This window comes from Centruroides vittatus, unplaced genomic scaffold, assembly GCF_030686945.1.
Source record: "Centruroides vittatus isolate TY-2023 unplaced genomic scaffold, ASM3068694v2 contig_549, whole genome shotgun sequence".
Taxonomy (NCBI): Eukaryota; Metazoa; Arthropoda; class Arachnida; order Scorpiones; family Buthidae; genus Centruroides; species Centruroides vittatus.
The window spans coordinates 3981535-4007300 of NW_027122325.1; the positions used below are offsets into that span (position 1 = coordinate 3981535).

Here is a 25766-nt window from a genome sequence, read left to right on the forward strand (position 1 = left end):
TGTGTATTTTGTAAACGCTATAACTTGTATGTATAGAACTTCCTTGAAAAAAAAAATCCATTTGTAATACCAAAACAATCATCTAAAATCTGTCCACTTCCACATGAAATGTTTATTGGTTGCTGTTTGATGATGTTCAAACTGGTGATCAAAAATAAGTCAATAATTTATTTGCTTCACTTTTATTACAAAATAAGTTTCTAATAGTAAGTCTTTATTTATGTCATCAATGGATACCTCAATAAAGTCACTCAGTTTCCATAATTAAGCCCAGGGTTTATTAACAAAAATATCCAATAAGTTAGATCATTGTATGATTATCTTTCTTCTTGTTATCTTCACACACATATGTTGTGTGTGTGTGTGTGTGTGTGTGTGTGTGTGTGTGTGTGTGTGTATGAACAAGAAGAAAGATAATGTATATATTTTATAAAAATTTAAAACTGAAAATTTTTTAATATGGTCAAAGATATTAAACTTTTTCTTTTCATTACTAATGCTACTTTATTTGATTTCAGTTATTACCTCTCTAGATTAAATAATACTCTCTAACAAAATACAAAAACAAATAATTATAGTAATACAGCATACCTCTTCAAATATTGTATCAATTTCATTTAATAAGCTTTTAGATCTGAGAAACTTCATATCATTTTGTTTAAAATTTATTCCTTGGTAATCCAATGACTTTAAATAATATTTTTCATTTTGTTCTCTCCAAATTTTATTGAAACTTCTTTGAGCTTCTCTCCATTCTTCTTCTTTAGCCTTTAATCTAAAATTAAAAATTACATATAGTTAATAAAACAAATTATAATATAATTTACAATTTCAAATAGAGTAAAATAGAACTAAACTATTATCAAATTTAAATAAAATATATATAAACTAGCAGATAAACCCAGCGTTACTCAGGCAAAATGTAATGATAGCAAAGATTAAGATTATTACATTATAGCCAATCTTACCCATTTTCACAGAATGCAAGAATTAGGTCCCCCTGTTACCAGACTAATTATGGAATTTTTAAATGGGTCTAAAAATATGTTCGATTTCCTGCAAAAATGCAAAAAACCGCATCTGCATCTGTAAATCTTGCATGTTTCTTTCTCTTAACACTTCCATTGTTAAGGAATACACTTCTTTCTTCCCCACATGGTACCCTACTAAATGTGGTATCCTACTAAAATGCAGTTAAAAATAAAAAATTGCATCTAAAATAGTATAATAGAAGCTGAGTTCTTCATGGTAAGCCTTAATCTTGTCCCTCTCCCCACGGGGAAATTTCAAAAAATCCCTTCTTAGTGTACATACCCTAACTGTGTACTGAATTTCGAAAAATCCCTTCCTAGTGTACATACCCTAACTGTGTACCAAAAAAAAAATATCATAAATTTTATATTCTATATCTTATAATATAATCAAGATGGGATGATGATGATGATGATGATGATGATGATGATGATGATAAAACATATCCATTCCAAACACTCACAATATACAAAACGCACGCACTGAAAAAATTAGCAAATACACAGAACTCGCCCAGGAAATAAGGCATCTGTGGAGGATGGATAGGGTGCTTATTGTACCTGTCGTTCTCTCCTCTACAGGTGTCATACCACACACACTACACAAAAGCCTGGGCACATTACAGTTGAATACATGTCATATTGTGAGAAAATTCCTGAATACAGACACACACACTGATACACTTCTTTAATTTCTGTTTTGGTTACTATGCCTTGACTTTGGTCTGGCATAGTACACAGCCACCGGTGTTAAACGAGTACATCTCACTTAACCCAACATAATAATAATAACTCTCCCGTGGTCACCACCTGGTCATGGTGGAAGAGCTTATGGTTCAGTAATTTTACTGAACCATAGAGCAATGCAGGCTGGAGCACAAGCTCCTGGTAGGAACACCCATGCCAGTAAGGTCTATGGGGAGAAATGAAGCTAAGAGTGACCATACCCACATTCTGTGGAGATATTTATTATAGTAATAACCAGATCAAAGTGTGATACTGGCTCAGACGTCACCTGGGTTAACAAGGTCCGCGTTTGTGGGTTAGGCAGAGGCTCACATTCGAAAAATAGGCCACAGTCTCCCTTGGTTACCGGTGGCGAGAGCAGCAGCGGTCCAAGCATGGCTACTGCAATGCCCTCAACAGATGTGAGAAACCAACCTAGCCTTGGTGTTTCTGTGGCAATGCATCCACAGACCACAAAGGCTGGAAAACCACACCAACAGATGAAATGGACAATAAAAATGAACGAGTTTATCATCCATACTTACTACACCATCACAAAACTCGAAACAAACATGACAGCATACAGACAACAACTACATCATAGATTCACACAACAGTATTCTCATCTCACTGTCACCGAACAAAGGGTTGTTGATCAAAAAAGAACAATTATACACTACAACCTTATTCCACAAACAACAGGTTGCTGATCAAATACATCGACAGACAGAAACATCTAACATTAATGAAGATCATGTAACCTGTCAGGATAATCCAGCAACAAGAATTAATAATAGCACACATATAACAACTACCACTAATGATACTATAGACTCTTCTTCATCCATCACTGATAACATAGACATGGATTTAGTTAATACGCTCTCACTTATATTTCAGGAAACACTCACTGAATATACAGGTACAGATCCCACACAAAGACCACAAATACCAAAAATCAACATGTCAAAAGGTAGTAGAAAAAACACTAAATTATGTAAACACTCACTTACTACCACACTACATTCATTCAATTTCTACACTCGCAGACATTCATACATTAGTTTATGCTGGGGCAGTCACAGTAGTGACACACCATGGACTGAAAGTACAATCACAGACAAATACACAAAAAACACAATTCTATCACAACCCTGCCTGGCAGAGAAGAATAGAAACACAAATAAATGACATTAGACAGCAATTAGGCAGGCTGACATAATACACTAAAAACAACATAACACCCAAATTACAGAAACAGCTCAAAACATTTTCAAGAAAATCAAAACACACACATTACAGAATACATCAACACACTAAAACAAAACTTGCAGCCAAAGCACGTAGACTCAAATGATATAAAACATGTTCACTACGAAAACAACAAAATAAATTATTCAGAGACAATGAAAAACTCTTTTACAGACAAATTAATAACAAAGCTAACACTGATGCACAGCACAGTGGCACACCAACAGAAGAAGAACTCACAACTTATTGGTCTTCTCTTTGGTCCAGTGCTGTTACACACAATGCTGATGCAGGCTGGATTGAGGAGGAGAACAGAAACTTGCATAACATACCAACTATGCCCTGTGCTGAAATAAATGTACACGACATCCGCTATGCTGTTAACAGAACACACAACTGGAGACACCTGGTGTAGACAACATTCACAATTTCTGGTACAAAAAATTTATATCACTGCACCAGGAACTAGCTAAACACCTAACACACATCATCATCAATCCACAAGACATGCCAAAATTTCTTACTCAGGGCATCACCTACATGAAACCTAAAAACAATACCACAGACCCCACACAATACAAACCAATTACATGTCTTCCAACACTCTACAAATTATTGACATCCTATATCGCAAACAAAATATACAAACATGTTGAAGAACACGACATTCTTACGGAACAACAAAAAAGTTGCCGTAGAAATCACAGGGAATGCAAAGAACAGTTACTCATAGATTCAGTCATTCTACAGCAAGTGCACAAACAACACAGAAACATACACATGGCATATATAGACTACAGAAAAGCATTCGACAGTGTTCCACACAGTTGGCTGCTACATATTCTACACATGTACAAAATACATCCATCACTCACTACATTCTTCCAAAACATTATGCAGCACTAGAGAACAACACTACATCTCAGGGTTAGTAACACTTCCATACAAACAAACAAAATATTCATCAGCGAGGAATTTTTCAAGAAGATTCCTTGAGTCCTCTCTGGTTCTGCTTAGCCCTGAACCCATTATCCAACATGCTAAACAACACGCAATATGGTTACAATATCAGACATGAAAAAACAACACAGTTTACACTGTCACATCTCATGTACATGGACGACATAAAACTTTATGCATCCACGCAAAAACAACTTCATCAATTCCTACAAATCACACATTCATACACAAGGACATACAAATGGAATTTGGCCTAGATAAATGCAAAACACTTCACATAGAAAAAGGAATTCTGAAGAAAGAAGATTTTGCACTTGAAAATGGAGACGCTATTGAATCCATGGAAGAGGGCGAGTTCTACAAATATTTAGGATTCCAACAGGCCAAACTAACAGAACATGCACAAATAAAGCAAAGATTAATTAAAGAATACCAAAGTAGGTTAAATGCTATTCTCAGAACACAGTTAAATGCAAAACACACAGTTAAAGCAATAAACACGTATGTCATCCCAGTACTCACAGATTCTTTTGGAGTTATACATTGGACTCACACAGATCTTGAGCAACTCCAAAGAAAAACAAGAACAACACTTACTAAACATAAACAACATCATCCTAAATCTGCCACAGAAAGATTAACCCTTCCACGTAAAGATGGCAGACGTGGCCTGATTGACATAGTTAACCTTCACTACAAACAAATACAGACACTACAAGAGTTTTTCTACAAAAAGCAAGAAACATCACAATTACACAAAGCAGTAACTCTAGCAGACTCAAATAACACACCATTAAACTTACACTCACATCATATGGACACGACACAACATATAAAAAGCATAGACACCATTAAGCAATCATGGGCTCAAAAGGCGTTCCATGGCAGGCATCCTTATGACCTAGCCCAGGATTTTGTTGACAAAACTGCGTCAAACAGCTGGTTAGCTTGGGGATGCCTCTTTGGGGAGACAGAAGGAATCATGATCGCCATACAGGATCAGGCCATAAATACTAAGAACTACAGAAAACACATACTCAAAGATACAACACTCACAAATGACACGTGCAGAAAATGTCACATCATGCCAGAAACTATACAACACATCATTTCTGGTTGCAAGCTCTTGGCACAGACAGATTATCTACACAGACATAATCAAGTAGCAAATATAATATACCAAGAGCTTGCAAAGAAACACAAATTAGTAGATATCCACGAACCATACTACAAATACATTCCACAGACAGTATTGGAAAACAACATGCACAAAATGTACAACTGAGCCATAATCACAGATAAAACAATTTACAACAGACCAGACATCACACTCATTGACAAACAATAAAATCACATACATTATAGACATATCCATTCCAAACACTCACAATATACAAAACGCATGCATTGAAAAAATTAGCAAATACACAGAACTCTCCCAGGAAATAAGGCATCTGTGGAGGATGGATAGGGTGCTTATTGTACCTGTCATTCTCTCCTTTACAGGTGTCATACCACACACACTACACAAAAGCCTGGGCACATTACAATTGAATACATGTCATATTGTGAGAAAATTCCTGAATACAGACACACACACTGATACACTTCTTTAATTTCTGTTTTGGTTACTATGCCTTGACTTTGGTCCGGCATAGTACACAGCCACCGGTGTTAACCGAGTCTATCTCACTTTATTATTATTATTATTATTATTATGTTGGGTTAAGTGAGATATACTCGGTTAACACCGGTGACTGTGTACTATGCCGGACCAAAGTCGAGGCATAGTGACCAAAACAAAAATTAATGAAGTGTATATTATTATTATTATTATCATCATCATCATCATCATCATCATCATCCCATCTTGATTATATTACAAGATATGGAATATAAAATTTATGATATTTTTCTTTTATTATTTAACACATTCATTTAAAACATTTAATTTATTATACAAATATAAACTATCAAATGATTAAACAAAATATAATAAATTCCCAAAAAATTGATTATATTTTATTTTTCAAAACCTTTTAATTCAAGAATCAGATCCATTTAATGTATACTAGCAATACTTAAATATAAATTACATATTACTAACCTTCTTAAAACAAGTGGAACTGCAATAGATGGATTTTTTTTCAATCCTTCAATTATATCTCCAGCTTTATCACCATATATTCTATAAAAGAATTAATGCATTTTAAATTTTAAAGATATTCCACATTTTCCACAATGATCTTATTAATTACAGCTTTCTTTTTGAAATAATTTAATATTTTGTGTGTATTTTTTCAGTCTTTTTCCTACCCTTTTTATGCTAAAGAGAAAAATTATATGAGAGTATTTTTTTTATGAATGAAAATTATTTATATGACAAGTTATGATTTTAAACATATTATACTGATATAAATAACATAAAACACATCTAAAATGAAATTAAATGGTGCTGACCAAAATATTTCATTTTACAGAGAGACATTTATTTTATTAATACAGGAAAAAAAAAACAGTTGAAAAAAATACTACTACTACTACTCCGTCAAAGACATGATGAAAACATGTATATAATTTGAGTAAAAAACAATATAATTGAAAACAAAGAAATTATATCATTTTTTATTCAAATTAAAGTTGAAGATGGCTAAATATAAGCTAAAAACATTTCTTTTCCAATACACCTTTCTATTTTAATTGCTTTAACTAGCAATCTGCTGCATTTTTATAAAATTATATGGAGATTTGTTCACTTTTAAGATTTTTTATATTAATATAATAAATATATTAATTAAAAAAATCTTCAAATGAACAATTATTATTATTGTATGTTGAAAGTGAATCAAAAATGTCAATATATAATATATACTTACCCATTTATATTGACATTGCAATATATATATAATATATACTATTGCAATAGACAATCACCAATCAAATTATTTTCTATATGTTATTTATTGTTTATCTCAAATATTGATTTATGTAATATTATATTAATAAACATTTACCTTTTAATTGCCTGTTGATGAATTACTGTTGAAGTTCCTCCTAAAGTATCATCTAGTCGAAAATGTAGTTTTTCATCAGCAGTCATTCTTGCCATTTTTTTTTGTACAGCTTCTAATACCCGAATAGTAGAAAGATTGCTTTCTAACACTATATCCAACTGTTAAAGTATATACATAAAAAAAGGAAATCATCAGAAGGAAACAAAGTAAAAAGAAATGTAAACATATATAATTTCTTTTAAGAAACAGTTTCTTAAAATCAGAAACATCAGCTTTTCACCTGATAATGAGACACAAATCATCTCAAAAAACATTTAATAAGAATACATGGTGATTCCTTGATTATTATTAGCAGTTTTGATTTTCTCAAGGTTAATGATAATTAGTAGTAGCAAATAAATTATAATTTATTTTGATAAATAATAATTTACAGTTATTGTATAATTAGGTTTATTGGAATATCACATAATTTTCATCTCAGACATTTTCAAACATCTCTTCTTATCTTTAAAACATTTTTAAAACAGGCTTAACAGCAACTTCATCTAACTTTTTTAAAAATACATCAAAATCTCCATAGAAAAACAAAGAACAGATCTGATATATTACTATCAAGAATGATTATGCATGTAATGAAATACAGTATAATATACTGCAAATTATCATAATTTTTTCTGAATTATGTCGTCATAAAACAATATTTTGTTCATTACTGTGCAATTCAAATTTATGTAAAAAAATTAATGATCTATTTATTGTCTGTTAACAATGTTCTGTTAGAATCATAGCAACAATGTGATCTTTTTGCATATTAGTTTCAAAATTCATTTTGAAGAACTTACAATAAAATGTAAGAATATATCTGTGATCCAATCAAAGTTAATGTATCAATTAATCTTGTTATGGCATAGGAATATATATTATAAATTATATTATAATATTAATGATCAAATATAAATTAAGTATTATATAAAAGTATGTTAAAAACAATTATTTGAAAAATAAAAATATAAAAAATGATTTACTAAGTTTATTTACAGACAGTTCTTGACTTTTGAATTTTTATCTTTCAGACAATTCATTCTTTTGTGAATAATTTGATATCTGATTCACTTTTCATTTGCCAAGTTTTCAATTTCATACATTTTCTAGCCAACCAATTAAAATTTTGAGCTATCATACACTTTTGGTTTTTGTAACAGCAAACTCATTTGTAAAAATTAATTTTTATTATCTGTTTCTGTTTCACTATTTTAAGTCTAATAGTAATTATTTTACTATTCTTTCAGCAGCTTATATTATCAATTTATTAATTTACAATGGTTGATCAAAATTGACCAAGAATTTCTAATATATATCTGAAACAGTCAGTCCACCTTGCTCTTATTATCATATATTTTACAGTGTGACATTTCCTGCATGTGGTAATATTGCAGTGCATCCAACCATCCTGTACACTGTTAAGACATAGCAGCATATTCAGTCAGTAGGAAGGTGCAATAGGATATACCATACACTATTTTGTTCAATGAACATGTCAATCCCATTGAAATTCACTCAATTGTAATACTGTCACTTCAATATGCCAATGGCAATGATAAATGCTGGAACTGAAGAAAACTAAAACAAACTGTGTGAACAAAACAGTCAATCAAAGAAAAAATAAGTCAAGGATTAAAAAATATATATATATATATTTTAATCCTTATGATAGTGTACAGAGTGATAGTGATTCATGATAACCTTTATTTTTGAAAGGTCTTTGCCAAATGGGTTCCCAAAACTTTGATACTTCATCAGAAGATGCAAAGAGGAGAGGCATCCAACCAGTGCTGGAATGATACAAAGAAAGAAAAGTTAGCTTCTTTGATCAGATTATCACCTGTGATAAAATGCAAGTTTAACTTCACACACCTGAGAACAAATGTGTGAATATGGAATGAAGGCATAAGAATTCACTATATCCAAGGATCTCAATCACAGATTGTTACAAAGATTGAAAAGTCATTGCAACAATCTGAGATTGAGATGGCATCAATTACATCAATTTTCTGGAAAAAAGTTTACAGTAAATTCCAATTTGTTGGAAATCAAAGATAAATCTACCCTGTGGAATATGTGACTTGAAAGTTCTATATTGGAATCATCCTGTTTCACGACAATATGCAACTCTCTACTGCTATCCACACTGTTCAAACACTGACATTTCTTGATTGAGAGAGAAATTCTAGATCACCTACCATACAGTTCCAATTCTTCACAGTGTGATTTGTGTTTGTGTGACTGTGTGATCAAATATTTGGACCCATGAAAGAGCATTTGAGTGGTCCAAAAATTCTATACCAACAAAGAAGTTTGAGATGTTGCTCAACTGGATGCAGCAATGTCTCCAAATTTTTTTTATCAAGGAAATACAATTACTACCATAAAGATGCAACAAATGTGTTATGTTACCAGAGAATACTTTAACAAAATTCTGGGTCAATTCTGATCAGCCCTTGTCAATACTTTGACTTAGAAGGCCAACAATTACCTCAAACCTCTCATCTTCACATCTGTAAATATATTCTTCATATTGTGTTTTTCGGGAACTGACAAAAGTGGAATCTTCAGACCAAGAAGGAAATGATACCCAAGTATCATTAAGAACCTATAAAAAATATTTTAAATTAAAATATAAAACTTTATTTTTACACAAATGAAAGATTTGTTGTATTATAAAATGTTAAATTACAAAATAAAGTATTCAAATATGAAAAATTAGTCAAAAGTTTCCTGTTATAAATCTTATGATACAATATGATAAACTTAGACTGGTCAAATACTTTTAACTTAAACTATTATTAATTAAAAATGTAAACTAACAAAATTTGACAAAGCATTTTAGATAATTGCAAATACAGTCAAACTTCTATATAATGATGTCACTAAATCCTAAAGAAAATTTACTGTAGGAAAACTTTGTTATACAAAAGTTACACTTTTTGGTAAATAAAGTGTTATTTTAACATAATTTTTTCATTATTTTATGTAATTTAAATTAATATAATATACAGTAATAATGTAATATATACATAGTTTTAAATTTAAGTAAATTTACATTTATGTGTTAAAACACTTACAACTTAGTTAAATTACATTTTCATAAAACAAAAAATTGTCATTTTTTAGTTGCACAAAACAATTAAAAAATGCTCTCTTTTTTCATAATAAGCTTCACACTTATTAAGAGCATTAAAACTGTTTAATCTACATTGATGTAAATGCAGGTTTTAGCATATTTTCTTATAACTCTTGCATCATCAGCTAATTTCAAAATTGATTCACAATTTGTTATTATGGTTGATAAACTATTGACAGAAATTCCAAACTTTACTAAAATGTCTTTCTCAGCATTTTGTATTTTCTTTTGACCCAGTTCTTGGTCCCCTGACTACTTACAAGTCTGGTTTATTTTACGTTTGCATGATTTGGGCACCAAATACTCTGTGCCAAATCGCAACTCCTGACATATACTCCTTCATACCTCTAAGATGTGCAGCTGTTGACAGCAGTGTGATTTTAGAGACAAGACATAGTCTCGTCAATAAAATCTCACTAACCTCAAAAATTAGTCCAACAGTTGGCAAAATTAACACCTTTCAATGTTTTTGATATTTTCTAATTGTAAATTATTTATCTGTCAACAACAGCATTTGGACCTAATCTCTCCTTTTCTTTATAACTGGTAGCCACATGGGGAGCAGATTATATGATAGTTTTAAAAGATAATGACCAGTATTTCTCACATCTGGGCCACAGTTTTATAAAGGGTTTACAGATTAATATCTGAAACTGAACCTAAATTTGAACTGAACACAGATGGAGTAATCGACTTTTAATAATCGATGACCCTTACAAATTTTTAAAAAATTGTTAAATAAAAATTTAACTTTGTTATTTAGAAGCAATTTTACTTATATTTTTGGCTGAAAAAACAGTGTACAATGCAAAAATTCGTTATATGGAAAAATTTGTTATATAGAAGTTGGTAGTATAGAAGTTTGACTGTAGTCTAAGCAGTAGATTTATCATTTAATTAGTTTTTGATGATTTTGAAAATTTGTAAACATCAGCAAACACCACTTTGTTATTAAAGAAACTTAATAAATATTAAAAAACCATTAAAAAATTTATTATTCAAAAACATTCAATTGTTTCTATTGTAAATGATTCATAGGAAGTTGAGAAATCCTCTAAAATTTATAAGTTATAAAATCCAAAATAATCAAAATATTTAATAATTTAATATTTAATTAAACAGAATTAGATGTTTAGAACTTTAATTTAAAAATAATAATAATAAATATAAATATAAAATCTAACCTCTTTGCAAAGAGGTGTTCGACCACTGCATTTCAACTGAACATAATTTTTGGGTAAAGCTCTGTAACTTGCTCCATATTTTTTACATGATGAATAATCTAAAACAAATTTAAAAAACTAGTTAAAGCAATTTAATTAATGAAAATTATATACCAAGAGTTCTGTAAAAACTGAGATTTTAACATACCACACATACCAATTTCCATTGCAAAATCACCACCAATTCTTTCTCTTTCCTGGCTAACAGTTTTATTAGTGATACCATCTATGGCACTTCCTGACTCTTTATGACCAATAAAATCTTTGAACCATTTAAACAGTTCATTGTATTTCCTATAATGTTGAGTGTTAGTATTTATAAACAATATAAAATAAATATAATGATGTTAAAAATTTTACCCAAGGAAAGGTGTCACCAAATGAACCAATTCACTTCTTGAAATAACTTCATTATTGTATACTACTATACATCTTAAAAAATTCTCATAAGCTTCCTGACTTCGTAGTGCTTTTCGAACCTGAATTCAAAATTTTTATTAAATTTATTTATTTAATTAATATTGCATTGCAATAGAATAGACTTGAACAATTTTTGATGGATTTGAAACTAAACATGATGAGAATATAGCAAATTCCCAACTCTTTTCTTGGTATAACTTCAGCAATTTAATTCTGTTTTTCATATTTATATGCTTTATTGTTATAAACAGTTGTAAAATAAATAATAATTTAAATACATTTAAATGTTTACTTTTATAAATTTGTATTAAAATACATTTTAAAAAGTTTATTAAATTATTTTATATAAAAATAAATTTAACAAACTAATAGTAAGAATATCAACTTTTTGGAATCAATGAACAAGTTCAAACTTAATTTATTTTTAAGTAAAATAAATGTAGTTTAGTCTTGTTGGTATCATGCCAACATTTTTGACATGTTCAATGAAGTGTCCATACTATTTTAAGCATCTTTGAGAATAACTTAATTTCTTTAAGTTTACTTTAGTAATTTTTTGGAGTTCTGTGTTAGATCTCTTTTTAAACACAATATTTCTGAAAGAAAACTCAGAAAATTAGTTTCTCAAAAATAAGAAACTAAAATGATTATGTCTGGAAACATTTAAAATCATATTTTAAAAATGTAAATAAATTTTTTGATAAAAAGATAAAAATAACTTCAACATTACTATAACACAGCTCAATATTTGAGTAAAGTATTAAGGCATGTTGTTATAAAGACAAGTGAATAAAATCTGTAAAATTAAGAAGTGACTTTTTTCCTGTAATAAGCAAGATAAAATCTTGATTTAAAAATGCTCTGTAATTGACTTTGATTTCCTCACACTCCATACAGGAATTGACTTTGATTTCCTCACACTCCATACAGGAATTGACTTTGATTTCCTCACACTCCATACAGGAATTGACTTTGATTTCCTCACACTCCATACAGGAATTGACTTTGATTTCCTCACACTCCATACAGGAATTGACTTTGATTTCCTCACACTCCATACAGGAATTGACTTTGATTTCCTCACACTCCATACAGGAATTGACTTTGATTTCCTCACACTGAAAACCAAAAGGAAAAAATAGAATTTTTTCCTTTTGGTTGTCATCAGTTCAAAAATACATGTATATAACATTCTCAAAACTAAATAAATAGGTTGTTTAAGAAATAAATTAACACCTGAAATAATATTCAAAAACAAAGTGTGCATTTTTACCTGGAAAAATGTAGGAAGCTCATGCAACATCAAAGTTATTCATCTATCAACCAAAAATTCCAGCACTAATGACTATCATACTGAGAGATATTTATGAACTAGATTAGAATCTAATAAAAATTAACTCATCTCAAAATGAACTTTGAAATAAGCTAATTTTTATCATCTTTTAGACATGAAAACAATCTTTGGAAAGAAATTTCAAAAACATTTATTAAAATTAAATTGACTAACATTTATTATAATTGAATTAAATTCAGTTAAATTTTATCAAAAACATACATTGTCTTAAAACAATGTACTTCACTGAATAAGTATTTAGAAAATATTAAATAAATTTTCCACTATTTATATCAAAGTTGTGAGAATTTCTTATAATAGCTTCAATATTACAAGATAGATTCCATACTTTTATGTTTATGTTCCATGTTTATGCCTGTATGTTATATTAAAGCAAAAATGCACATAAATCTTCAAATATTAGATATGTTTTCAATCTGAAACAACAAATGATGTAAAATTTATCTACTAACTTACTATTATATTAAGATGTTTTATGCCTGAACTTATTTTATTAATACAGTCAAACCTTGAGTTTTGAATGCCTTGCTTTTCAAACAATTCAGTTTATGAACTAAATTTTGAACTAATTTTTGTACCCAGTTGCCTTAGGATAACTCAATTGATAAACAAACTACTTGGCAGAGCTGGTCACTGTGCAATAATCCGCAGGTTGGGGGTTTGTCCCTAACCTTTGAGCAGTGTCGGGACAATGAGTCCTGCTCTCTTGTCACTGGATGGCTATCTGAATTCGAAATAAGTAGGAGGGCTGTATATCAAGTGGGAAAGCCGTGGGTAAGTCAATAGATTGACTGGTCCTAGCAATAATGAATATCAACACCAATTGAATGAAAGTACAAATTTAATAAGTAATATAAAGGAGTTAAATATGAGGGCTGTTTCTTTTTCAACCTCCGATGGTATATAAAACAAAGACAAATGTAAACAACACAATGAATTTATTACCAAAAGTTAGGTACAAAATGGTTACTTTTCAACATAATCACTGTGATTAAGGCATTTGTCATAGATTTCCCATCCTCTCTTTATAGAATGTTGCTGCCAGTGAACTGAAATGGCCTTAATGACATTGTTTTGAAGATCATCATTAGTCTCAAACCTCTGCCTCCTAGCCACGTTTTCAGTTCAGGAAAGAGGTGGAAGTCTTCATTGCCTTTAAACACCCAGCATATAGCTGCAATTTAGTGCCGAGCAACTTCCACCTCTTTCCTGAACAGAAAATATGACTAGGAGGCAAAGGTTTGAGACTAATGATGATCTTCAAAACAACGTTAGGGCTCATCTCAAATCATTGGCGACAACATTTTATGAAGGGGGGATTTTCAAAATTCGTCCACAGATAGACAAATGCCTCAATCTTCATGATGATTATGTCAAAAAGTAACCATGTTATTACCTAACTTTTGGTAATAAATTCATTTTGTTATTTATATTTGTCTTCGTTTTATGGACCACCAGAGGTTGAAAAAGAAACAGCCTTCATACGTATATAAAGATTACAATCAACAAGCTAACTACTTAACAACTAAACTTAACTTAATATACTGAGAGAGAGAGTTTACAAAGTCTATATTGGATACCTCTTAAATAGTCCAATGTCTTCCTGATCCTGGTTATATGAAAGTCAGTGCAATGAACATGGATCTTCTCAGGAGGAGGAGATGGGAGACAAGAGCTTTGGTTCAGCTTCTAGGTGGAGTCCACCCTGAACTTTGAGTGGGAGCTCCTTATATCCTCACTGAGTGTGGGAATGTAATCAGGTGACTTATGTTGTTGTGGTACTAAGTTCGAGATGTGCCATCGATTTGACCAATGAGGCCGTAAGAATTTGATGACCCAGGTGGATTGTTCATACTCTCCACTAGTGCTGCAACTCTTCTTACAATATAATTTAAACAAATTCACAGTTCTTAGATGTCAACAATCAAGTGTTGGGATTTATCTTACAACCTTCTCAAAACAAAGGGCGAGACAGTTGTTTTTGCTAAGACATTCGATCTTCTCTTGTTTATCTGACCAGAGGGAAATGGAAATGCCAGGTAGAGACCTGGATTTTTTCCATGCTACAAATCTAATTATTTAATTGCCACACTACCAATGGTCAACTCCCTATATTTCCCATGTTCAAGAAAGTCAACAACCTGACCAATCAATGACAGGACTACTGATTCTGAACTTAGTTGTGCCAAGATTCCCTTGCATCACAATATGAATCATCAATGACATTGCTATTTAAATTACATTTCAATGTGCATGCAGGAAAGCTACTACTTCTGTATTTTGGTACATACCACAGTTGAATTTAAATCAAATTAATTAATAAAAACTGCATTAAGTGACATTCATGTAATATAAATGGCAATCAAGAATTCATGTTTAAATATGTTTAAGTTACATTAAATGACAAAAAAATTATTAATATAATATTATATATTATAATATTAATAATAAATTGTCATTGGTGTGATTCCAAAGACTTTTCAATATTACACATACTGAAAGATTGTGAAAAGTTTACTCAAATATGAAAGTTATTTGGAATATCTTACATAATACAGCAAAGTTCAACTCAAGACTTTAAAGAAAATCTAAATAAACTCTCAAAGAAAGAGCTGTACAACTTGTATAACTTTGTAATTAAAATTGTGAAGGAAGATGTAACTACCAAATAATAGATAAAATCTAAGAACTTGTAAGAAAATAATTATTGGTGTAAATTTTTGATTGTACATTTGAAAAATGTATTTTCTTTTTGATAATTGTAATTACTTAGCCCTTGAGTAACAGGGCTCCCACCCTTTAAACTAATAAAGATTGATAATAATGATATTTAATATTTATTAATACTAGGAAGCCAGTTAATTAAAATTAAAAATAATAAAACAATAATTAAAACTGGCCTTTGCACCAAAACGAAACTAAAAATAAAATTAATTAATTAATTAATTAATTAAAATTGAAAGCAAATCAATTCAAACATAATATTTCAGAAAGTGTGGATAAGGTACTGTCCATCTTGATTGATTTGTGTATATTTCATCCAGAAAGTCAAAGTTGAGTCTTTATTTAAAGGACTTCGTTTAAAGTGTTAGTTTCAGTTTCGATTGAAATGATGGAACATTTTTCTTTTAATAAATATAGATCTAGATAAAATAATAATATATTTCCTTTGTAGGCATTTTTATGCATGAAATACAGCTAAAATGGAAAACAAAAAGTTTTGTCTTAGGGATCAGGAACAGATTAATCCATTTTATATTGTTTCTTATGGAAAAATTTGTTTCAGTTTTAGAACAAATCGGTTTTCAAATAACTTTTAGAAACAGATTAAGTTCAAAACCTAAGGTTTGACTGTACAGTCAAACCTGTTTTTATGCGGTGGATAGGGACCGCATTAAAAAAAAAAAAAAAAAAATCGCACGAAACTTCACGAGTCGCTATAAAAAATAGTTTTCGCAACACAATTAAAAAAATATTTTTTTATGCGGTCAATAGGGACCGCATAAAAAAGTCTCACATAGAAAATAACTCAAAACCGTACGAAATAGAATTTATTGACAACAGATGTCAGCACTTGACTGCATCGTCTCATCTATCATCTGTTTTACATATTTTTGTCCAGGTGGTGTTTTGTTGACTTAAAAAATAAATTATTTCATTTTTTGCATATTCGTGCAATAATATTACTATAATAAGTTCATTTATGCTATAATAAGTTTATTTAGCTATAATAAGTCAACGTGAGACATGACAAATCGCTTGAGACTAGTCGCCAACTATACCGCACAAATAAAAAATCGCATAAAAAAATCACACAAAAAAAGACCGCACAAAAACAGGTTTGACTGTATTATTCTTTAAATACATTCTTTACCTAAAAATTTATCAATTGATTTAATTTAACATTTTATAAAAGTACATACTGTATTGTGTCATTTTATATTTAATTAATTATAAATTAGCATTCTACATAAAAATTGCAATAAAAAATTACCTTATCAAAAAATGCAAATTCATTTAAACTACCATGTTTTCCAGCTTCAGATAAAGTAATATCTTTCAGACTAGTCATTTTTTGTTTCTGCAAAAATATCAAAATAGTAATATATATTATATACAATTTTTAATGAATGAAAATAAAGTTATAAAAGAAGTATAAAAACCTTATTAGGTTGTGATGGCAATGACGGAGCAGGACGTTTAACAGCTTGTGGTTGTTTTGTTTGGCTGTTTATAGGAGTGCTTACAGGCTTAGACACAATAGGTTTCTTTGCAGCAGCAGTATGATCATTATTAACAGCTTTGGTTGTAGGTTGCTAAATAACAAAAAAATAATTGTTAAGTATTAGTAAACTTAACTGAAGTTGTTAAAATCATTTTTCTTACTTTCAAAACATTCTACTTCAATTCAAAACATTTACTAAAATCAATGGCATATAAATGCCAGATATGACATTAAAAATTTACAAGATAACATTTAGGCCAATTAAGTTAATAATTCTGTTGAATGATTAACTTAACTGTTTGAGTTAGATGTTTTGCAATATCTTAGTTACATTAATAATTAGTAAATTTTAAAACAATTAAATTATTTATGTCTAAAATAATTTTAGTCTGAAGATTTGAACCAGCAACTTCACATAACAATGTCATTAGTTTGTCACATATACCATCTAGACTTCCAAGTTAAATTTCTTAGTTATGTATTAATATTAAATAATACATAACACTTGTAGTTACTATTACATTATCAAAATTATTATCATATTTATCTAATACAATGGTTAGCATGGCTTAACATTTTTTTGCTCATACTCCCTTGAATTTTTAAAATGTGTTCATGTACACCCATAAAAAATTCATTTTTTTTTTTATTTAGGAGGGTAGGATCATATCATTTTCTCAATCTATTTTGACTTAACTTTAGATATAAAGCTGGAGTAACACTTACAGAAAAACACCACTGAAAATGTAAACCAAAAGCCAAAACCAGAAAAATTTTACGTCCCTCACCCATAACATTTCTGGAAAATCAACTTGAGAGGTGCTCAGTGGAAAATTTTTTCTGGTCACGTAAAATGTACATGTTGACCAATCAGATCCTGGGAACGTTGATGTGTTTACAACATTAACAGCAAAGAAGTTTGTTATTTTTTTTTATTCCGTTTTTCTTTTCTTTCACAATTTTACATGCAAAACATGAAATTCATACTGAACAGAAAATTGCCATTATGGTTATGTGAGCTTTTTTTTCTGTAAGTGTGACTCCAGGGGCTGTATTCTAGTCATCGTCTCTGGTCTCTGAGAGACAGTGCCTATGTCACAAGCCGGTTGCTGATTGGCTAATCATTTGTTTACATCTTGAGAGATCATCGCGTCTCTCCACATGCGATTCTGGACAACTTTTTCTCTGAAAATTCTCTTGTCAATCGGAGACAGGTGGATAGTTGTCTTTCATCTTTTGCCTCGATTTCATTATATCCAATATGGACAACTGGATGCTACTCGCACTGGACAATTATATTAGAGAACATTCTTTATCTTGGGAAAAAAATATTTCAAGAGAGAAAATGCTTCCAATTTTTTTCCAGTGCCTACTTGAGAATGCCACTGATTCCGTCGTTTTTAATTATCCTACATCAATTAATAAACTATTAAATATGATGTTAATCTTATCCATTACTCTAAGTATTTTTCAAAATATTACCATCTAATTTCTTTTTAATTAAGTACACATGCTTTTCTAACTTAGATTATTAAAATTTTTATTTGTTAAGAGACAATTTGACATTGCAATCTGTAAAAATGTTATAAAACAAAAAACATATCTTTGTCAAAATTACGTGCTTTCCTTACCACATGATCTATAATTACACACACTGTATTTTCAAAAATTTTACAATTTCATTGGTTAAAATTCTATACCATGTTGCAAATGCCGATAACCGGAACATGTATAATCAACCTAACAGAATCGTGATGTCAACAACAAAGACAAAATCATTATGAATGATCAGAACCGCCGCTGTCTCTGAGAGACGAATCTCATCTCTAGTTTTGACATCATTCGTCTCTGAAAGAAGAGACAAGAGATAAGTGACCAGAATACAGCTCCAGCTTAACTTAAGTAATTAAGAAAAGAAAAATCATTTGTACCCATTCATCAATATAAAAAAAAAATAATCATATAAATTCAAAGAAATATTTTCTCTCTCAAAAAAGTCTCACACACCCTAGATGAGAATGCACCCCAGGTTAAGCACCACTGGTCTAGTATAGTTTATTTTGGAGTTCAAATAGCATAACTAACAATACATAAGTTATGCAAGAGTAATGTGAAAAACTTTGTTTCATATAAAATTTAAATAATATCATTTATTTTTATATTTAATGTCTTGCATAAATGATAAACTCTCTTTTTGTGCAATAAATTTTCATTAATATATATAGATCAAGAAATAGTATTTTGAATTTTATACCTTAATAAATATGAATAAATACATATAAAATGTTAGAAAATTATTAATGTTTGAAATTTTCATAATAAAAAACTCGTGTGTCTTATAACATCATAATATAAAATATTTTAAAATATATTTTAATTTATTTTAATAAGTTTATTATTTCTAACAGTTACTATAAGATAGTTACTTGATTATGTTTTATCAGAAAAAATTTAAAATTTTCAATATTAAAGTTTTTCAATTCTTAAAACTCACCAATATACTAGCTGCTCCATTAGCATCTGGCAGAAACTGACCAAATTCCTGAAGTAAATCTTCTTGATTTTGAAATAATTTTGCCACTTGAGCATATACTTCACTCTCAGTGAGAGGTTTAGAACCAGCATGATTTCCCTATTATTAACAAGTGTAAAAAGTTGAAATTAAAAAATATTCAAACATTAAAAATAGTATTTTATAATATTACATAAAGAAAACAGTACCAATTCATCAATAGTGATTATTAGCTAATTATTAAAAATTAACTGATAATCATTCTGATACCTAATCAGCAATTAATTTATTGGCTGATCGTATACATTCCTTATTAAAGAATGTACTTCATCTCACAACACAATAAAATCAAATAGAATAAACTGTCAAGAAAAATATATATACATAGAATTAATAAAAAAAATCACTTAAGTTTTATACATAAAATATACTTAATATCACAGAAATTATCAGGTTATAATACTGGATTTACAGTTTTTATTTTTAAAATAAAAAGAAATATTCTAAAAGTAAAAAAATTGTGTCCATATTAAGAAAGTAATAGAAGGAAATACAAAGACATCAAGTAGTAAAAATGTATTTTTCAAAACAGAGATGATGTTCAAGATTTGAAGTATCTTAGTTTTTGGAATACATTGTTTATTTTATATATACACTTATATCTAAAAGAAAAATTATTTATAATGAAGGTACACTGCTACTGATTTATTATATGATAAATATAATGATTACATAAAAATAATCCAGCAATAGGTTGTGTACTCAACCAAATGATCACCATAATTAATTGGGCTATAAATTTGCTATTATTAAGTTGTGTAACTTTTCCAGCAAAAATATTTAAAATTATGGGTGATGCAGTCTATTATGAGATTTTATTTTAAAAACTTCTTATATTTTTAATTATTGTAAAATGGCAAAAAGCTTAATTTTGAGGGTAGAGATGAGTTTCATAAACAAAAAATTGTAAATGCTAATAATGAGTAAAATCTGCATTAAGTCTGTCCAACTCAAGATATAACATAACCCCCTCTTGATCTCTAACCATCAAAATTTAACAGCATTAATCCCCTAATATATAAACCCTCCTGCAAAATTTCAGAATTTTTGACAAAAGGCACAGGAGTTAAGCTTCAAAGTGGGTGAACAAAATCATTCCCCATCACACATAGAAAAATCCTCCAAATTTTTTGCATTTTTAGATGTTTCAAGGTCCTTAGTCCAAAAATGTAAAAATCTTGGGGATGATTTTTTGACCAATCACCCTACCTTCCCTCTGTTACATATAACTACTGGGAAATTAATTAGCTAGAAACAATCTTAAACAACTTATATGAAGTTGGCACCTTATTACTAATAATAAATTCATTTTTTTAAATATTTTAAAATAAATTCCACAATCATAATCAATATTATACTCAAAATTTTTCAAATTTAGAAATTAACTGATTTATCATAGAGATTGGTCATGTGCATCTAAATCAACCATCCACCTCCAGTCTAATGCTAATGTGTCATAGATATTAATTACCTTAAGAGAGCAAACTATCAGATGTATATAATATTGTTCTACTATCCTAATGGATCATTTTTCCATCCATGCTTTTATAGTCGGGAGGGTCTGCCAAACAATATTAATTTCACTGTCCCAAGCCCATTAGGTTAGTATTGTATCTTATCTGTTTGCCTTGTCCTTTGAATCCTCTGTTGCTCAGGCTCAAAAATTGAACTCTGAACCTGAATACACTTTATAATCAAGTCAATCAAACTTTGCATTGCTTTGGCTTACATCTCTATCACTATTAGCATGTCCAACAACTGCTTCCAGAAGATGCTGCAATGAGATTTGAATTTTCTCAGTGGACAGATTCACAGCCATTGCAACAAAACTCAAAGAAACAATACCTCATCTCATCTTCAGACAAGAGTTTTGAAATGTATTGAGTTCAGGATTCAATTTTTCAGCATTTATTGTAAGCATAACATAATATTAATCTAAAGTAAGTTTTCTCCATTAACATTAATCAAACACAACTAGAAATTTTATCCATAGAAGATAAAATTGAACTGTTAAAAAAATTTTGTACCTGAATAACAACTTTTTATTACATTTTATTCTTGAGATAATTCAGATATGGGTATCCAAAATACCCAAATATTATACAAGTTTAAACTGACTTTTCAAAAATGATATTTATCATATTTGAATCTTATGCTTGTTTATTTACTTACTTCAATTAAGACAACTGATAGTATTAATTATGTTATAGTATTAAAGTATATATGAAACTATATATATTATCTTAGCAGTAAAATCTTTACCATCTTTTCACTACATCCAGTGAAAATTAACACACAAACATGTTTCCATTGCTTCTGTTTTCAAGTGTCATTTTCATTTAAATTTGATGACTAATTGACAAAACATGTAGTAACTTTTAAAATTATATATATTGTATTTTTGATTTATGTGGAGACTATTTCCTGAAATATGTATCTTTCAGGAACACTAAGCATCATTTATGTCACACTTTTCAGGAAACTTAATTTATATGTTAGCTTAGTTAATACAAAGAACAAATCATTGGTGAAAAGCAAAAAGAATATTGTATCAGCAATGGCATTTTTCTGTTTTGCATATCATGCAAACATTCAAACATTGAATTTTTCCACTAGTGAAAAATATTCACCATCAATTGAAATAACCAATTTCTTGAGATAACAAACAGCAAGATTTAAGCATAGCCACTACGAAAAATATACTTTCTAATTATATTCTAATAGTTGTAATTCTTTCTAAAATTTTCTTTTCATAAAATAAAGCATCAAGAACAATTTGCTGTTATCAGTTGACATCTTGTTCTATGATGTTTAACTTCACTCACAAGTGATTGTTGTTCATTTTATTGTTCTTGCCTTAAAAATGGCAATAAAAATCAATTTCACTTAGTTAAAATAAACTTTTTCTCCAATTCACTTTTACTAAAGAATATCTATGTGAACTAATTTTGTAATTTGTGCAAATTTTCATTTACATGATAAATTAAGATTTATGCAAATTAACAGAAATTAGCATTTAAAAATTCCTGTGAGAATATAATTAAACAACATATTTGTATTGAAAGATGTCCATAGATATCATGTACTTAATCTTTCAAGTGATGAACATTCATTTTTGTATATAATATCTAAGTACAAAATGAGTATCTGACAATTAGCATTAAAAATAAAGTGTACTGGTAAAAAGCTTAAGACTAATTAATAAATCTAACTTTTTCATGACTTGAACTCTTTTTATGATCTTATGACTTTCATTAAAAAAACAAGTATTTAATAATTATTATTTAGTAAATTTATTATTATTATTATTATAAAACATCTTAATTGAAAAAATTAATTAGTATTTATTTTAGACTCAAAGTGTAAAGTTGATAAAATTTATGACATCATAATGGTGATAGGATTGATCAAAGGTATCAGATGTTTCTTCCAGAGTTATCTTTTTCTGTTTAATGGTAATAAAACTAGAAGTTGTTGCAAAACAAACTTGAAAACATTTTCTTGAAGGTTGAACAAATGTTTGTTGGATGACAAAAATTAACTTGAATAAACTCAAATTATGCCTTCAAAAGAAGTTTATTGTCTCAAGATAACATTTTACTTAAAGATATGTTTCAAGTGACCATTTATTGAAGATAAATTGTGTAACTCACATCTTATTACTCTGACAAAAACTCTCAGTATGTCTTTGTGATTTTTCCTTGTTTAACCTCCTTGTTTTCTTTGTCTCTAATTTATTATTTTTACACATCTAAAAACTTCAGCTTAAAATCTTGTGTTAATATCTACTGTGATTTCTTTCATAGATTTATAATTAAGTAAATTAGACAAATCCTAAGTGAAGTACATTCTCTTGGACATTTCTAGAAGAGACATTTCTAATCCATAGTTCTTGTTATTCAATACTAAAGGCTTCAGCTGCTGTTTTATCAGTACTGGATATTTACAACATTTTTATTATCTGCTTTATTTTTGAATAATTTGTACTGGCTTCTGCTGGTTGGAAATTCAATAAAACTGATTTTAATCTTTTTCTATATCTTCAGTTTTCTACATGTAAGAGTATTTTATATCATTTTTGATTATCAATAAAGGACAAATAATTCATAAATTTTTATAAAACAGTAGTTATTACAACACAAAGATCTTTAGAAATAATTCCTGAAATTTAGTTTACCATTCTTTTTATTTTCATTCAAATAGTAAACACAGTAATTACTCTTTTGACTTCATCAGTATTTGTATTTATTATGTAAAATAGGAAAAAATATTTAAATAATACAGATAATTGTATTAAAATACTTTTACAGTTAAATGTCCAAAGTTTATGAACAAAATGTGCCATGAAAATTATTTATATGAACATGATGCTTATTAATAATAATTGTTGTATTTTGTTTATAACTTTTCTCTTTTTTAGCAATAACCATATTTCACATCATTGGAAGAGAGTATTTACAGTTTAAATTAAAATAAGTAAAATAAAATTACCATTTTCTTTATCTGATCATGCTTAGGATGAGAAAATAAGTTTTAGAATTTTTGGAAATTTATACAAGCTTCATTCTGATCTAAAAGGAAATAAAATTCAATAAGCATACAGCATTCATTATCTTCATTTCAGAAACTTTGCAATCATCAATACAGAAACTATCATCAATAGATAAAGTTGAAAATTTAAATAAACATAACTGATATTCATTATAGCTTTTTATATCATCATGTTAGCTGATTTTCCCTTATTAACATTTATCTAAATAAATAGGATTTAGTGTTTTGTCACAATTTTATGATTAATCAATTGAATGCTGAAACAACATGATGATCACTGGAAATGTTCTCTCATTACTTACAAATTTCTCTTTACATGTTTTCAAATTCAATATTGTTCTTTTTCATAATTGTTTTAATTATGTTTTTTCAATACTGCATTTAAATTTTTATTATGAGTTCATTACTGATAAATTATTCTCTATGTTTACAATATATTTAGCTCCACAGACAATTGTTGCATTCATTTTATTGAGCATGATATAATTGTTTCAATAAAGTTGTTAATATTTAAACTGTTTATCATTTTGACACTTATATTTTCAAATTATGAAACTGTTACATTCAATTGGATAAGATGCAAGTTACAAATTTAAATTACTATTGTTCATAAAAAATGAACTTAAGCATTATGTTCCAACATTTCAAAATTGTAAATATTTTTATATTTAGGATTCCATATTTAGATTGATTTATTTATTAAGATTAATGTAATACAATTTGAATAATGCAAATTATAAATGTACAGAATTATAGAATTTCTGTAATTTGTAATTATATTATATTCATTAAATTTATAAAATAATCATTATAATGCTTAGATAATGTAAGGACATAGGATTTTGTATCAAATTAACAATGTACATTCCTTCATACCAGCTTCTTCAATGCTTGCAATAAATAAATATTACTGTTTTTTAAAAGCTAATATGCTTTTCTTCTGTAAAGTAGATAATGAATTTCAGTAAAATTTTATATTATAGAAATACCTGTTTCAAATTCCTCTGTTCTTTCTGATATGTATGCAATATTTCTAAAAACTGCTTATATATATCTGGCTGACCTTGAAAGCGGTTCTGAAAATTAAAAACATATTGTGAGTATTAATTGCATATTTCATTGTAGTTTTATGCATGTATGTACACACACGTAATTTAATAGCCTAGGTCAGCAGTGCCCAAACTTTTTAATCGGTGAGAAAATCACACAAGTTCTGGATAGCAGACCACAAATTTTTTTTGTACATTCCATGTAAATT

General features: G+C 28.8%; 1 protein-coding gene across 4 annotated transcripts in view; it reads right to left on the minus strand.

Annotated features, from left to right (window-relative positions):
• Positions 1 to 25766, minus strand: part of LOC136978712 (paired amphipathic helix protein Sin3a-like) — a 141130-nt gene that overhangs the window by 24249 nt on the left and 91115 nt on the right. For 2 of the 4 annotated variants that reach the window (XM_067274491.1, XM_067274488.1), the window contains 11 exons: positions 25498 to 25584; positions 19880 to 20017; positions 17324 to 17476; positions 17155 to 17241; positions 11747 to 11865; positions 11535 to 11680; positions 11348 to 11445; positions 9516 to 9632; positions 6983 to 7140; positions 6076 to 6156; positions 592 to 775 (listed from right to left, as the gene is read on the minus strand). In XM_067274491.1, the coding sequence (XP_067130592.1) occupies positions 592 to 775; positions 6076 to 6156; positions 6983 to 7140; positions 9516 to 9632; positions 11348 to 11445; positions 11535 to 11680; positions 11747 to 11865; positions 17155 to 17241; positions 17324 to 17476; positions 19880 to 20017; positions 25498 to 25584 (1368 nt within the window). The remainder of the gene's footprint in view (positions 1 to 591; positions 776 to 6075; positions 6157 to 6982; positions 7141 to 9515; positions 9633 to 11347; positions 11446 to 11534; positions 11681 to 11746; positions 11866 to 17154; positions 17242 to 17323; positions 17477 to 19879; positions 20018 to 25497; positions 25585 to 25766) is intronic. The other 2 variants (XM_067274489.1, XM_067274490.1) reach the window with 2 other exon arrangements.